This window comes from Polypterus senegalus, chromosome 3, assembly GCF_016835505.1.
Source record: "Polypterus senegalus isolate Bchr_013 chromosome 3, ASM1683550v1, whole genome shotgun sequence".
Classification (NCBI taxonomy): domain Eukaryota; kingdom Metazoa; phylum Chordata; class Cladistia; order Polypteriformes; family Polypteridae; genus Polypterus; species Polypterus senegalus.
The window spans coordinates 14,655,712-14,670,898 of NC_053156.1; the positions used below are offsets into that span (position 1 = coordinate 14,655,712).

The following is a 15,187-nucleotide window of genomic DNA, read 5'->3' on the forward strand; positions in this document are numbered from 1 at the left end:
ACCGATGACCTTGGAGTCCATATGTATGAGCACAGTTTCTATGGCGTTAACAGCATCTCAGGCGGCATACATGCATGAAGAGGGAGTTTCTTTGTGCTACAGGCTGGTTCTGCTTTTCTGTAAACCCTCATGCAGCTTATTTTTCAATTTAAAATAAAGAATCATTCAGTGTCACATTACTGTAGCCTTTGGCTCTGAATCAGAAATCTTGGAGAATCAGGAGGACATTTGGCATTTCTTTATCATTCAGTTGTTATAATTGAATGCCATTATGTTTCATAACTAAAGAGATTTTTAAATTAAACTAATGCAAAATGAGTATATGTGTAAGGTAGTTGCCATCCAGTACATCTGATTCTTGACTCAGGCCAATTAGAAGGCTCCTGTTAAATACAAGCATAAAGAATGTGTGCTGTTTGGTAAAACCTGAAAACACAGCAGACACTGAAAAACAAAATATAATTTCAGAAATCTCCTAATATCTCTTTTCATTCACAAAAGTATTTACGCAAAGAAACCAAGCCAAAGGAGTACATATATGAAGGTTCTAAACCAGTTTTCCCATTTTTTATTTTATTCACAGTTTTCTCTTTGACTTTTTTTTTTTTTGTAGTGCAGGACAGCAATGCCAGGCTGTTGCAGGACGCACATCCACTTTCAATATATAACAGACCACTTCCGCATTGGCAGTGAACTGAACATGCATGGTGTAAGGATGTAGGAAGAAGTCAGAGTGTCCAAGTATTGCTCACAAGGACACAAGGATGGTGTTCAAAGTCCACATATACAGTGAACAAACTGGGAATCAAACTAAATTCCCTGGAATTAGTAGTAATAATTAAAGCCTAAAGCCAAAATCTTAAAGACAAATATTATTGCGAAACACTGCGTAATATTATAATTTGAATTCAGCTTATAATTTTGGGTTGTGAATACCAATGACAAATATTAATTACTGCTAGTCTACTAAAAATGAATACCAATGCAAAAATGCAATTTTCTGCCAGAAAAATTATTCTTAACAACTAAATCTGAATAAGTTAGAAAAGAGTCCATTATGATTTATTATATCTCAGGACCCAAAAAAGGGTCAGATGTTTGAAGTTAACAGGACCTCAGGTACCTTTCATTTTGAATTATTTTAATTATGTATTTCCCTTTCTATTATCTACAGCTGCTTGACTGTTTAATGTCATTCAGCCAGCTGATCTCACTCCTAAGGCAATACATGAATATGAGTTCATGTGAAGGCCGGTGATGTTGACTTCAGCCCACACGAAGCTGTTATGTTATCTAACTTGACTGCTGGAATTAATTTTTTCTTCTATTTTTTTGTCTGTTTGATAATCAGATATTACCTTTTAATTTAAAATGATTTTTTGCACAGTAGTAGAAGTATCTTGAGATTCCTGTTAATAGACAAAAACTGGTAAATATGCCAGTAAGTAACTAAATTTCATATTAACATAAATATATAATGATAAGTATTGGCATGCATTTCTACCCGAGCTACCAATATAAACTATGTGACAAACTTTACGATAGTGTAGAGGGAGGTCTGCCAGGGTTGGATGTAACGTTCAAAAAAATTATACTCCACCAAAAAGTGGGTGTCTAGTGATCTACAGGAGCTCTGAGAATACTGGCTCCCTTATATACATATATTTATATTTTCCCTAGAGAAACCTGTTAAAAAATTAACAAATCAGTCAGTCACTCAATCTGTATTTTATATACTGCCTTTCACAGAGCACACCATCATCATTTGCATTGCAAAGCACAAAAGGATATGCATAATTCAAAGCAGCAAGATAACAAAGAGCAGTACAAGATGATTTAAAGTGTTAGTAGTAAATAATGCTAGGATAAAACAATTACAGATTTTCTCTCTTCCCCAACTAGAATTATAAAGGGTATAAAGTGTTACTATTAGGGCTGGCAGTTACAAATTTAAAGTTTGCTACAAAGTGGAGACGTACAATAAGTTGCATAGGCTGCATATGGGTGTGCTGTACCAATGGAAAAATAAGCCATTGTGGCTGAATCTAATGCAGGTTTAAATGTTTTTCATGCTTGCTAGCTGCCAGCCGGTCAGCCTAGGTTTCTATTTAATTTTTATAAATTGCAGACATGTAACTATGTAAATTCTACTTTTAACAGAGAGAAAATGATGATGATTATCATCTTTTTCTTTTTGTTTTAATTATTAAATCTGGTTTTTTAGACATACTTTCCAGCTGTGAATTATTTAAAATTTGTAGCCTGTTTTTGTTAAAAAAAAACAACAATTATACATATGATATGAAGGAATGAAGTGTTTATATAAACACAACTCCTCAAACCCTACATATTGGACTTGTTCTGATCATAGATGTTCATAGCAACCCCTTTGTTCAGTAAAATTAAGTACCTTAGTTTTAGAGGGTAGCAGGATTTTCAGGTTTTTTAGTTTAGTTCAAGCTTTTAGTTTAAGTAATTAGTTTGGGCTACAGTTTTTTTGTAAGGCCTTAAAAATTTTCAGCCAGTTTCTAACACCTGAAAAATAATATATTTTGTTTCAATAAGTTTGAGAAGAATTACAATTGTGAGTTAAATTACATAATCCTAATTGTACATAGTAATATAATATAATACGTTTGTAGCACTGATGTCTGTTAATGTCTGGGTTCACTTTCTTACCTCATCTTCTCGCTATATTTATGTAAGTTTTTCTCTGAGTTCTCCAGACTTCATACTACAGTATATTTCAAAGAAATGCATGCTAGGTTAACTGGTTCATGTAATGGTAAAAAGTGTGTTCAAGAAATTAAAGGATATTATGTAGTGCCTTACAAGTGTATACAGATTTTAAAAAAGTTTTAAAGTGTTACTGTATTGCAAAGTATACTTACACATTTTGCTGCCATCTGCAAACTCAAAAAACATCAAAGACAAAATGAGCTGTTTGTCTGTAGATATCTAATCATATTCCAAAATGGAAATCAGCTGTTTTCAAAGTATTTATAACCAACTCATTTTGGTTGAACAATCTCTTACTACAATAGGTCTTTATGTCTTATGGGTGTAGGTCTGCCACATTTACATGTTGGTTATGAATTACTGTTGCCCATTTTTAATGGCAGGTTTGCTGTACTTCATACAGTCTTCAAACACAGGGGAATTTGCATTTTGAAATTAAACAATAGATTCTTGATGGGTTGAATTTGAGACTAAAGCCCTTTTTAATATTTAGTAATTCCAATAGGAATGTGATGTCATACTTGGAGTAATTAATTTGGTGAAAGGTTAATCTTCAGCTTGCATATATATTTATAATATTTGGTATGGTTTGAAGTGAAAGAAGCTTCATTTTAATTTTCTCCCGTTCTGACTTGCATTACTTTTTCCTTCAACTCTAACAAGTCATATGGTCCATGCAGATGAAATAATAATAGTGAACCACATCAAATTTATATTGACAGCTTCTCGACATGATTCTCGAAGGCAAATATATATATTTATTATTTATTAATCTTTTACTTTCATTAATAATTTGATTGTTTGTATGTTTCGTTCCAAATATTTGTATGTGTAATGTCAGATCAATTAAAATCAATAACATTTTTGGTCCTTGCTTTCAAAGAATCATTTTGTTACTCATCAGAAAATACCTGCATTAATCAATACATTTTTTTTAGTGCAGATTGCAAGGTGCTCCACAAATCAAATAAAAATTAACGGGAGATGACCATATTTTTTTACTGCTGAATGTTTCAGGTTTTCCCCATAATGTGTAATAATACATTTTTGTTTATCACAGCGCCAGAGAATTTGTTGAGTTTTTGTCAGACATGGAAGTTATAATTTTATTGTACTATGTACATATGTCAACACTACTACTACTACTACTTACTAGAGTACAAGTGAATTGTGTTAAAATATGTGATAAACTTTTAATCATCTATTCATTTTTATTCTTGCTTTATCCAGTTTTTGCTGTTGGATAAACAATATAATTAAAGATCGCAGCCATCCTGAACAGCCACTTTTCTTACTCCTACCTTCCATTGGCATTTGTACCAGTTATTTTTTGTTATCAAATTGATATTGGCCAAAATAAGACAATGAGACAAATAGTGCAATGTAATATATATTCATATGTACATAAAACATGTAACCAAGAAAGACAGTGGAATTTAACAATAAGAAACAATAATAATGTAAAACAAACTCACCATGCTTTTGCCCTAAAAAGTGGAAGAAAGATTGTTTCTCAAGCCAATTGTCACATGAGAACCACCAGGAGTGTCTTTGCCAGTAATTGTATACCTGCAAGTTATGTTGTTGAACAGTCAGTCATAAGACAAGTATGTAAGTATGTATAAATATTGACAAATACATATTGTATATAATTGTGTGTATACATTCTATCTATCTATATATATATATATATATACATACATGCATACATACTACGGGGCTTTGCCACCTGCTCACTTCGCTCGCCAACCCCTCCGCCACTCGCGTATGTGGATTTCACTTTCATCAAACAACAAATCTTTAATTCTCACGGATATGCCTCTTCATTGGGAAGAAACTCTACTTTTCCCTGATGACAACACGAATTAGACAATCTACAAATCTCCAACTTAAAGTTTAAATCTGAACAATATATTTGATCTAATTTTACTGTTCTGTTATTTCACAGAGTAATCATTTCCGTTTGTTTTCGCTAATGTGATCTTTACTATCATTTTTTTGAGACTTTTGAATTGTAGTACTTTAATCATCTCTAACCTGCTCTGCATGTGTATCACACCAACGTTTTTGAATTCTTTACAACGTTTTACTTTGTCTTCTACTCTTTGTCTATTATTTTTGGCCCTGGACGTCGTTAAATCTCTTGGCACAGACTGACATCTCACGGGACGTGAAAGTATCTCTCTGAAATCAAAGTCAGCTCTCGTCCCAGGCTAGAAAAGTCTCATCTCATCCCAGGATTTTTTTATTATAATAGATTATTTATATACAGTATATATATATATATATATATATATATATATATATATATATATATAGTCAGGAGTCAGTCAAGTCAGTATATATATATGTATATTTGTATACATATATATGTATGTGTGTGTATATACAATACAGGCCAAAAGTTTGGCCACACCTCCTTATTCAATGTGTTTTCTTTATTTTCATGACCATTTACATTGGTAGATTCTCACTGAAGGCATCAAAACTATGAATGAGCACATGTGGAGTTATGTACTTAAAAAATAGGTGAAATAACTGAAAACATGTTTTATATTCTAGTTTCTTCAAAATAGCAGAGTGAAGGCAAAGGGGCCAACAAGTGCTAAACACCTCTGGGAACTCCTTCAAGACTGTTGGAAAACCATTTCAGGTGACTACCTGTTGAAGCTCATCGAGAGAATGTCAAGAGTGTGCAAAGCAGTAATCAGAGCAAAGGGTGGCTATTTTGAAGAAACTAGAATATAAAACATGTTTTCAGTTATTTCACCTTTTTTTGTTAAGTACATAACTCCACATGTGCTCATTCATAGTTTTGATGCCTTCAGTAAGAATCTACCAATGTAAATGGTCATGAAAATAAAGAAAACACATTGAATGAGAAGGTGTGTCGAAACTTTTGGCCTGTACTGTAAATATATATATATATATATATATATATATATATATATATATATATATATATATATATATATATATATATTCATAAGTAAAATTAGACACAGCAATGTGTAAAGGGTTGGGGCACCACCCTAATGACCCCACATAACTGAAGATTTGCACACAAAAGCACACAAGTAGCGGAAACATCTTTTCAAATGCAGGTTCTAAACAGAGCTAACCGTAAGGTGGTTGAACTTCTGTTCATATAACTTCCAGTCAGGAGTGCCCGCATTTTGGGGGTCAGACAATGAAAGTGACGTTTGAGGTGGCATGGCTGTCAGTTTTACGTTCTGCAGAGGGAGAAAGGGAGAAGGCATTAGCAAACAGCACCAACCCCTGGTGTAGTGGGTAACTACCAACACCAGAGCCCTTAAGCTGTCTCCCAAGCACACATGCGTGACTATATATAATTTATATGTGGGACAATATGTATACTTGGAATTTATTTTTGGAATGTATTATTTTCAACTGTTCTAACAGAAAATGCATTTAAGACTTTAATTGCACTATGTACAGTACACATGACAATAAACGTGACTTGACTTGGAAAGAATTTTAAGCAGATTAGGCTGCCTCAGTTGTATAGAAGAACAAGCTCCTGTTTGGCCATCAATGCATTCTGTGGTTCACACACCTCACATTTTGGCAGTTTAGAGACTTCAGTAAACTTGACAGCTATCAGCTGTAGAGTAATCCAGGTTTCCACAAGGAAATCCTCACAAACTTGTACATTTCACATTGGAGACCTCCCAGACCAGAGTTGATCCCTGATCATAATCATTTCCCAGTGGGATAATAAAGTATACCAACCTAAGAAGTGAGAGTCAACAGTACTTCTTTTTGATAAACCAGATATTTAAAACCTCTAAATATAAATTGTCACTCAGATATAAAATAACAAGCTGTATTGAAGAGTATCATAAATTTTAATACTTTTATTCTTGAGTCATGTTGTAGCTTTACCGTGGTAGATGTTCTAAAGAAAAATAAAATTATAGAAAAATTCAAATGTGATCTCACACCAAGGCCAATTTCACACATACACACTATGTAATAAAATAGTCTAAATAAAAAAAAAATGTATTTGCACGCTTTAAAACAAATTATCCAAATTGTTGTGTACCCCTTAACTCTCCACAAAATGTTTTTGTGATACCTTGGCATTTTTGTGATGTTTTTGTTGCACCCACATTTTTATAATTTGGGGCTGTTTTTCTAATTGACAGGAAAAGTATTGTATTGCAAGTCCTAAAATACATTTTAATGTTACATAATGTCATTTGAAATGGAAACTGTCCAAAGATGTTTTATAAATACAGCATTGAAAATGTGTACTATGTGTCTGGCAGGTGAAGTGACTTGCTCAGAGTTTCAAGGAGAGTTAATGGTAGGAAGTGAACTTGACATGTTGTGATTTTATATAGTACTTATTTTAGTGAACATCACCCGAACATGCTTTACAGGAATATATACTTTATTCCATGTTTGAGTTAAATTTATGACTGCATTCTTTTACATTCTGTTTCTGCTAAGACACCTGACACATGGAGGATAAAATGGCTGATGACAGTGTTAGGGTAGGCCTGCATGTAAAGTGAGGAAGTGGTTTGAAATGTAATTTGTTGCTTAACAATAAAAGCATTTCTTCAAAATAATGGTGACATAGGTAATACTTTCTAATTTGTGTTAAGAAGAGATGGAGATAAATATCGTCAAAGATCAAGTTGGATGCACACAGAATTTAAGTTAACCCAAGATTATTTGGGGATGGGTGTGGACAGCATTTGTTTCTTTGTTTTAACTAAAATTCTGATAACCTTGTCAAGTAAGGTATGTCTTGATTTATTTTAGTAACTCAATCTTTGATACTCCGTATGCTACCTATCATACCATCCTAAAAATTAATAAAAAGCAAATGAAATGCTTATTTGATATATGACAAATGATGAATGATACAATGGATGAGCTTAAAATTTCATTGTGCCCAAGTAATGGCTGGTGGGAGTTGAAGACATTACTAGATGATGCTTGATGAGACAATAAGAGCAAAAAATGACACCTGTTGACATACGGCAGCCGAACCAGTTAAATGCTCTTTTATTTGTAGTCTCCTATTAAGCCTGATAGATTCAACGTTTTTTGAATGCTTGCCATGAATTGTTTTTTTTAGAAGTCAGCTTTGTTGTTTTAAAGGTTCAGTCTTCTCAAGCTGCTTGACTGATATTACTGTTTCATCTACAGCAGCCCTTCCTTGAAGTGAAGGTGATGGAGACTACAAAACGAACTCGGAGAAACCTCGGCCTGGACTGTGACGAGCACTCCACTGAATCACGATGTTGCCGGTACCCACTCACAGTTGACTTTGAAGCATTCGGTTGGGACTGGATCATTGCACCCAAGAGGTACAAAGCTAACTACTGCTCAGGCCAGTGTGAGTACATGTTCATGCAGAAGTATCCGCACACACACTTGGTGCAGCATGCCAATCCACGAGGCTCCGCAGGGCCTTGCTGCACGCCAACCAAGATGTCTCCCATTAACATGCTTTACTTCAATGACAAACAGCAGATTATTCATGGCAAGATTCCTGGCATGGTGGTAGATCGCTGTGGATGTTCTTAAAATACAGTTGACCCTAGAAGGAAAAAATGTTTTTTGAAGGAGAAAGAGAGTCATGAACTGTGGCATTTTTCAATGTTAAAATATATATTAAAAGAGGACAACATGCACTGTGCAATAAGCAGAAACAAATGGATGAAAGAGGCTAGGAGCAGATAAAGGAAAGAGACTATTATACGTTTACAAAAACAAAAGAAAGCTTTCTATCAAAATGACCTTAAATTAAGATTTCATTGCATTGTAGATACGCATAATATTTTGTATTCATTCTAGTGGCCCTTGTAGGAGATTTATTTATTCTTTTTAACTTACAGCATTGGAAGTACACTACTCTGGCGGGTGATCTGCTCTGTATTAAGTGAACACAAAGTGACACCATAACATTTCTCACTGGAATTTTTTTGGAAGGTTTCATGAATGTATAGGCTGGTACAGGTTTATGATGGAGATCATTTTTAAAGGAAACTCATTGCTTGTTACCGCACAGCCTGGAAAATGAGTTAAAGACTCAATTATGAGAAAAAAAGTGCTCTTCAAGAAGAAAACTGAAATAAGTAAAGACAAAAAGGCCTGAGGTGACCAGCTCCTCACTAGTTATTATACAAAGGCAAAAAGAAAATCTGCAAATGTCACCTGTAGTATATTGTAAACCGAGGAATCCACAGATGTTTCTAGTCATTGCAAACTTCAATATCTTGTTTTTTTTTCCAGATATCTCCTGAGTTTTCTTATTTATTTATAAATCTTATCCTAACCTCTGGTATATTATCAAAACAGGCTTCAAGTCAGTGATGGTTAAACTGTTAAATAATAAAGGTAAACTCATAGCACACTGGGGACAAGAAATGGCTGGAAAGGTTAATTTTAAACAGTTAACAGAAAGAGCATTGCATTTCACCAAATTTCAGTCCAGTGTGTGTTTTCTAGCCCTTGGGGGCGGGAAAGTTCTACAGCCATATGTCAGCTGCAGCCTTGTGAATTTTAAAGAAGGTTCCATATTGAAGCAAAAAACAAAGGCCATAATCAAATTGAATCCATGTGGAATTTTATTCATGGATGGCAAAAAAACACAGCCATAGAGCCCCCATATTGCAGATCTGTATAGAGTAAGAGACGCTGCATCACATTGTGTGCTCAGATTGGGCTTTAAAATTGATGATGGCAGGGAAAAAAAAGAAACCTTAGACTCTTGTTGCATATTTGGGTTGAAATCTCATGTGGTACTTTAAGAGCACCATCTTCACTGTAAACTCCCGATTAATGTGACTCACTCAACCTCACACTCCTAATGCTTTACAGTCCCAACACTTCAGCTGCTAGGAGGCCACACATTTTACTTTTAAATGTTTTGTATATATCTATAAAGAGTTATGTCTGTATCCTGTTTACAGGACCTTGTAAACACCCCCACAATATTTATGCTCCTAAAAAGATTTAAAGAAGTAAAGTTACAGAGTACAAAGAGTACATTACACTGATCTGTCCCATACAATATATTATATAGGATTAGAGCAACATTCATCCCAGCTGCTCTTGCTATAGGGTCAAACTTATATTACCCAGCCATATCCAACTGCCCAACAAAATGATAGAATCAGTTCAGCATTTCCTTCATTTGTCAGGCTACTATCATTCTTCTTCGGCATTGGGTGGCAGTTATACTTCACTTCTCCTGTAACAGGCTTCTCCTTAACTCTGCTACAATGTACTTGAAAGAATATTTCTGTAAATGTTCATATAATTAAAAATAGAGGAGCAAGTCATGATAGCCTTAGTCACAGTAAATCTACATAAGTTTAGATTGAAAAAAATGGCCTTACTTTAGCTTGTATCATTTTAAATAAAGCCCATCTGAATCTAGTCACAATAGCAAATGATGTATGCAGTGTATGACGGTATTAAGCCTACTATCATATACTGTACCTAAACAAATTTTAAAATGGATCACTCTACACAAAATCTAAAATTTCACAGCAGTAGGAATCTGTTTTCTACATTACAATTATTATTATTTTATGATTATTATTATTTTACTCATGAACTTGAACCTATAAGGGTTTATGATGAAAGTCACTGGTCGTTTAGAAACATAAACACAACCCACAATAACAATGTAGATAGTGTTACTTTTATTAATTTTCTGTACTATCCATTTGCCTTCATTTTGAACTTGAACACTTCCGATACAAAGCATGGTTTCTGGTGCTCAGCAGATTCTTTTCTGATGTATTTCTTGGAAGTGAAGTTACATCACATTAAGAGAAGGTTGAAGAGTGATGTGCTGTGCTGATGATGCAGACAAATCCAATCATAACATCTGTCTTGACACAGTAATTCAATAAATATTTGTTCTTCAACCACCATATACAGCTAAATCATGTTCACAGACTGCCTAGCCATCACAGTTTTGTTTCTTAAAACAGAAAAAATGAAGCTGAAAGTACAAAAATATTACAGTGAGTTGGACTACATGAATATATGTAGTACATTTTATTTACTGTGATAGCAATACAGAATGAATTAGAATGAAACCAGTGAGGTTATTTGCCTCCACCACCTTGCTGTTATACTCAGAAGCTAAACATTCTTAATTAAAGAACTGTAAGTGCATTACAGAAAACTGATTCTGCAAGTAATATGATGTTTATGTGTTAGTCAGACAGCAGTTTGTTGATCAGTCTTTCTTCCATACAAGAACTTCATATTATGTTATAGTATACCATTTGTCTCCTTTATATCATTAACACATTGTTATCTTTACCTTAGGACATATTCATTATTGTGTAAACTACTCTAATTTTGTAAAAATGCTAACGTTACTTCTCTGTTCTGATTTGTGTGTCCCATTTTTTTCACCTTTATCTACCCACTTTCAAACACCTATAATTACATACAATCCAAAGAGAGTCCATCTTAATATGCAGAAAACAGATTTTAATCGGTCACTATATTTTTAGATTATTATAAAGCACATACAAATGAAATGCATAACTCAAGATATTTTCAAAGTTTCAGTTATTTTAACATAGCAAGAAAAAAAATCATTAATCTAGTGAGTTTTATTTTCTGAACCTGCTTTTGTGGGAAAATATTCAACATCATAATACAGGGTTGAGCTCTGGACATAATGCCAGTCTATCATAGGGTACACCCACAAACACACCAGGCCCACTTTAAGTCATTAGTCCACCTAATGCATTATTTTTGGACAATGAGAGAGTGATAGAGTCCAAAAAGAAAGCAAAAAAATAAGAGAATGATTTAAACTCTATACAGGCAGCACCCCAAGTAGATATCAAATTGAAATCCATGTGATGTGATACACCAACTAGGCACAAAACGATAATAAATAACAAAATAACCTGGTTTTTACCCTTTGTACTTTGATTCCATTAGAATCGCAGATTCAGAACATGTTGTGAATTGGACAACATATGCATTATATAGTTAACAACAATCACTGCACTTCTAGAGGGATATTCATAAACACACGCACACAAACACACACCAGCATTTTCTCTTCTCCGCACAATGGAAGTTGTGACAGTGTTCAAGCTGAAAACATTAATTTCAAATAAGTTATAAACTTTGACAATCGCTGGTAGACCATTCACTTTATCAAGCTTTTTAATTTGTTGCAATATCTTATACAGATACTTGATTAAAAGTTGTGTTGTTTTTCTACTTCATTTTAGTTGCTGAATGTCTTGGCTTTGCAGTAGGTTGCTTTGGGTAGATTTTGACATTCTGTTCACATCATCCAATCTACAGATCACTGACTAGCATTATAAATGCCTCAAGGTTCAAGTACATTTGTTTGGGACTGATAACAGTTGATTCCTCTCACCTCCAGATGTTCCTCAAATTAAGTTTTGAATTTTGTGTAACCTGTCTCAAAAAAAGGGCTGAATGAATATTACACAATGTTTCTGTCTTTCAACTAATATGGGATAATCAGCACAGCCACTAAAAAGGCCACCTACCAAATGATGAAGAGCAGGGCAATAACTGCTGGTGAAACACATTTTTATCACTCACCTTGCTAATTAATATATTTTTATAAATGGAGCAAAAATAATTCAGAAAGGCAGCTGCATCCTTGTCACCTTAATCTTTTCATCCAAATGTTCTGCTGTCCAATGTTCAGTTTTGCTTCTTAATGCACATTGGTACAATAGATATACTAAAGTACCCTTCCAGGCAATGGCTTGAGGCTTCACCTTCCAAGTCTCAAAGTTATTCCTACCCACAGTTTCATAGCACCCTTTACCTACCTCCTCTCTTTCTGGTCTCAGGGAAAGAAACTATACCCCACTCCACAAAGCTCATTCTTCACTTCCATAGTCAGTGCATTTTAAATAACAGCTGACTATTTAATTTCATTTTCCAGTACTGTTCTGACCAATATTGCATTGTCGTTACCCTTGAATCCATTTTTTGATAATTTTCTGAAGTTGTTGAAAGCAACTTGGTGAGGACAGTCCCTTTGGCCATATTTTATTATAGTGGACATCTCAAGAAACTTAAATGTAGTACCGATTTCATGGAGTGGTCTGCTGTGGGACTGTGAGTAACAGGTAAAGGCCTGCTTTTATATAAGCTATAAGATGATCTAGGATGGAAAGACTTGATTCTTATAGGTACTAACTTTCCTTAGAGAATCAGAATACTAGCTAATTGTTGGAAACTTGGAGGCAATGCTTTCATTTCAGTTGCAAAGTTAAACGGTATTCACAGACTTGAGTCATTTGAAGTACAGTGTAACCTCACACCTGTCATGGCTTGTTCCTCATCTATGATCATATCCCAGCCTTGGAGCTCACAGCCCTGCAGTAGACTGGAAACATAAGCAAGATAAAAGACAACATTGGTGGCCTGGGCAGCTAGCACCGGTGTAATCTAAGGGTTACTGCACCATCACATGCTCACATTTGAAATACTCTTGCAGTATACATCAGGGTCAGAAGAATAACCCAATTAAAAGTGCAAACTGTTATGAAACTTGATGTGAAATAAATGTGAGACAAGTTGGAGTACACAGACACCTGCTTTAAGGTGAAATTGACTCAGAACTCTAGCAGTTTGTCCTAGTGAACAATACAGCTGTCTTACTGGCCAGCAACAGCTTTTATCATCTTACGGAAATCGAATGCTTGAATTGAAATATTTCTATGTCATACTTTTATTTTATTGTAAGTTAAGACAAGAATATATGTTCTAGTTGTCTGAAGCGTCTCTGGGACACTTGGGGAGGCGCTCTTTGTTTGAAACAGAAGCACTATGCTGTTGGACAAAGGAAGAGTCTGAGGAAAAAGGGAATGAAGAAAAGAAAGGAACTTTCTTTAAAAACAGTTTCCTTCCTGTAGATGCTCTACCTTTCCAACGATAAACTTTGCACTATGGAAAGTCAGTTACGAGAGAGAACTGTGTTCTTTTTGTTGTGTTTTACCTTGAGCATGAGAGTTTGACAATGGACATAGCTTTGAGCTTTGCGTGTAAGCTTCTGATATCGCAGTGTGAATAAACTAGCAAGTACTTTTCTTTATCTATATACTGTTTCCCTTATTTTTTTAATAGAAAATTGAAATCTTTCATTTATTATTTTATAACTTTTTTATTTTATCCTGCTCCCTTTCTCCTAGTCTTAATGTGTACCAAACCCATATTGCTGTGGTTAAATGTGATCTGCCTGCCCCACATCCAAGAGTAACATAACATATGGTATGAATTTGCTGAGTTTCCATGCGTGTATGTATGCAATTATGCCTGACACCTATGTTGCCCACATGTTTTTAACACCTTCCTTTTCCCTTACTTAAATTAGTGCCAAAGTGATTGGTCAGCCTTTTCAGCAACAGTCCACATGTCCACCAACTGTTTCTCCTGAAAGGAGTGCTTTTTTGCCCACTGTGCCTTGGATAGAGATGACCAAGTAGATGGTAAGAACTCAGGGTACTGGGCAGCTTTTCTCAGGAGCCTCAGGTTACTGTAAGATCTTGCAGCTTCCTCGTTCTCTTACTCCCTCTGTGATCATTCACATTTGATGTATGCACCAGGCACCTAATGGTTGCCAATGTTTCTTCCATTAACACTGTCCAGTTAGGCTGTGTTTATGCTGAATACATAGCAGGACTACAATTTAAAAATAAAAAAAGGTTCCTATCTACCTGCAATACAGAATCATCAGCTGCCTAAGTTATAACTGATTACAAAACAGTTGATATTCTAAGTGTGAAAGATAAAGTTGTTTCAGTGTTGCTCTGAAACACAAAATGTAAAGTAAGGGAAAGGCAACTAAATATGCAGGGAGCAAGAATTCTTGCATGGGGAAATTCAGTGCACCCAACTAAATAAAAAGCGGCACACTGGAAGCTAAGAGGTCCACAGGCTTCCCTTTGCAGTTTACTGGTAACTGTGTGTGTACCTAGTTGCGCCATATGTGTTTAAAGTGCTCTTCTCTAATGAGACCCCTCAGAGGCAGCAGATCGAAAATGCATTTACAAACTGACTTACAAATAAGGCCTAAATGTAGTTTATATAGTGTGTGTCGAGCATTTCTGCATTGTGTGGACTGTTTTGTTTTTTTATCAATGCACTACAGAAGTTATGGATAACATCACTATGAACACTTGGCTTTATTATGTAAACAGACAAGCAACACTTTTCCCTCCACAGATGTTCCCCTTGAATAAACAGGCACTCAGCTCTTGGCGGTATGTTGACTTTTTTTTTAGTGTTGTATCCACTAAATCTATCCCATTTGTTGTACCATGGTGTGTATGTTATAATTACCGTATGTTTTCCTATACTTCATCCAGATTGTTTTTTGTAAAATAAATCATTTTTTTAGCCTAAATACTTGTTTTCTGTCTGATTTGTTTATTTA

General features: G+C 34.7%; 1 protein-coding gene across 2 annotated transcripts in view; it reads left to right on the forward strand.

The window, feature by feature from the left end:
• The window catches only part of LOC120524863 (growth/differentiation factor 11-like), a 69,565-nt gene that overhangs the window by 32,951 nt on the left and 21,427 nt on the right, over window positions 1-15,187 (forward strand). The window contains exon 3 of one of the 2 annotated variants that reach the window (XM_039746667.1): window positions 7,924-8,084. In XM_039746667.1, the coding sequence (XP_039602601.1) occupies window positions 7,924-8,084 (161 nt within the window). Of the gene's footprint in view, window positions 1-7,923; window positions 15,160-15,187 lie in introns of those variants that run through there. The other variant, XM_039746666.1, reaches the window with a different exon arrangement.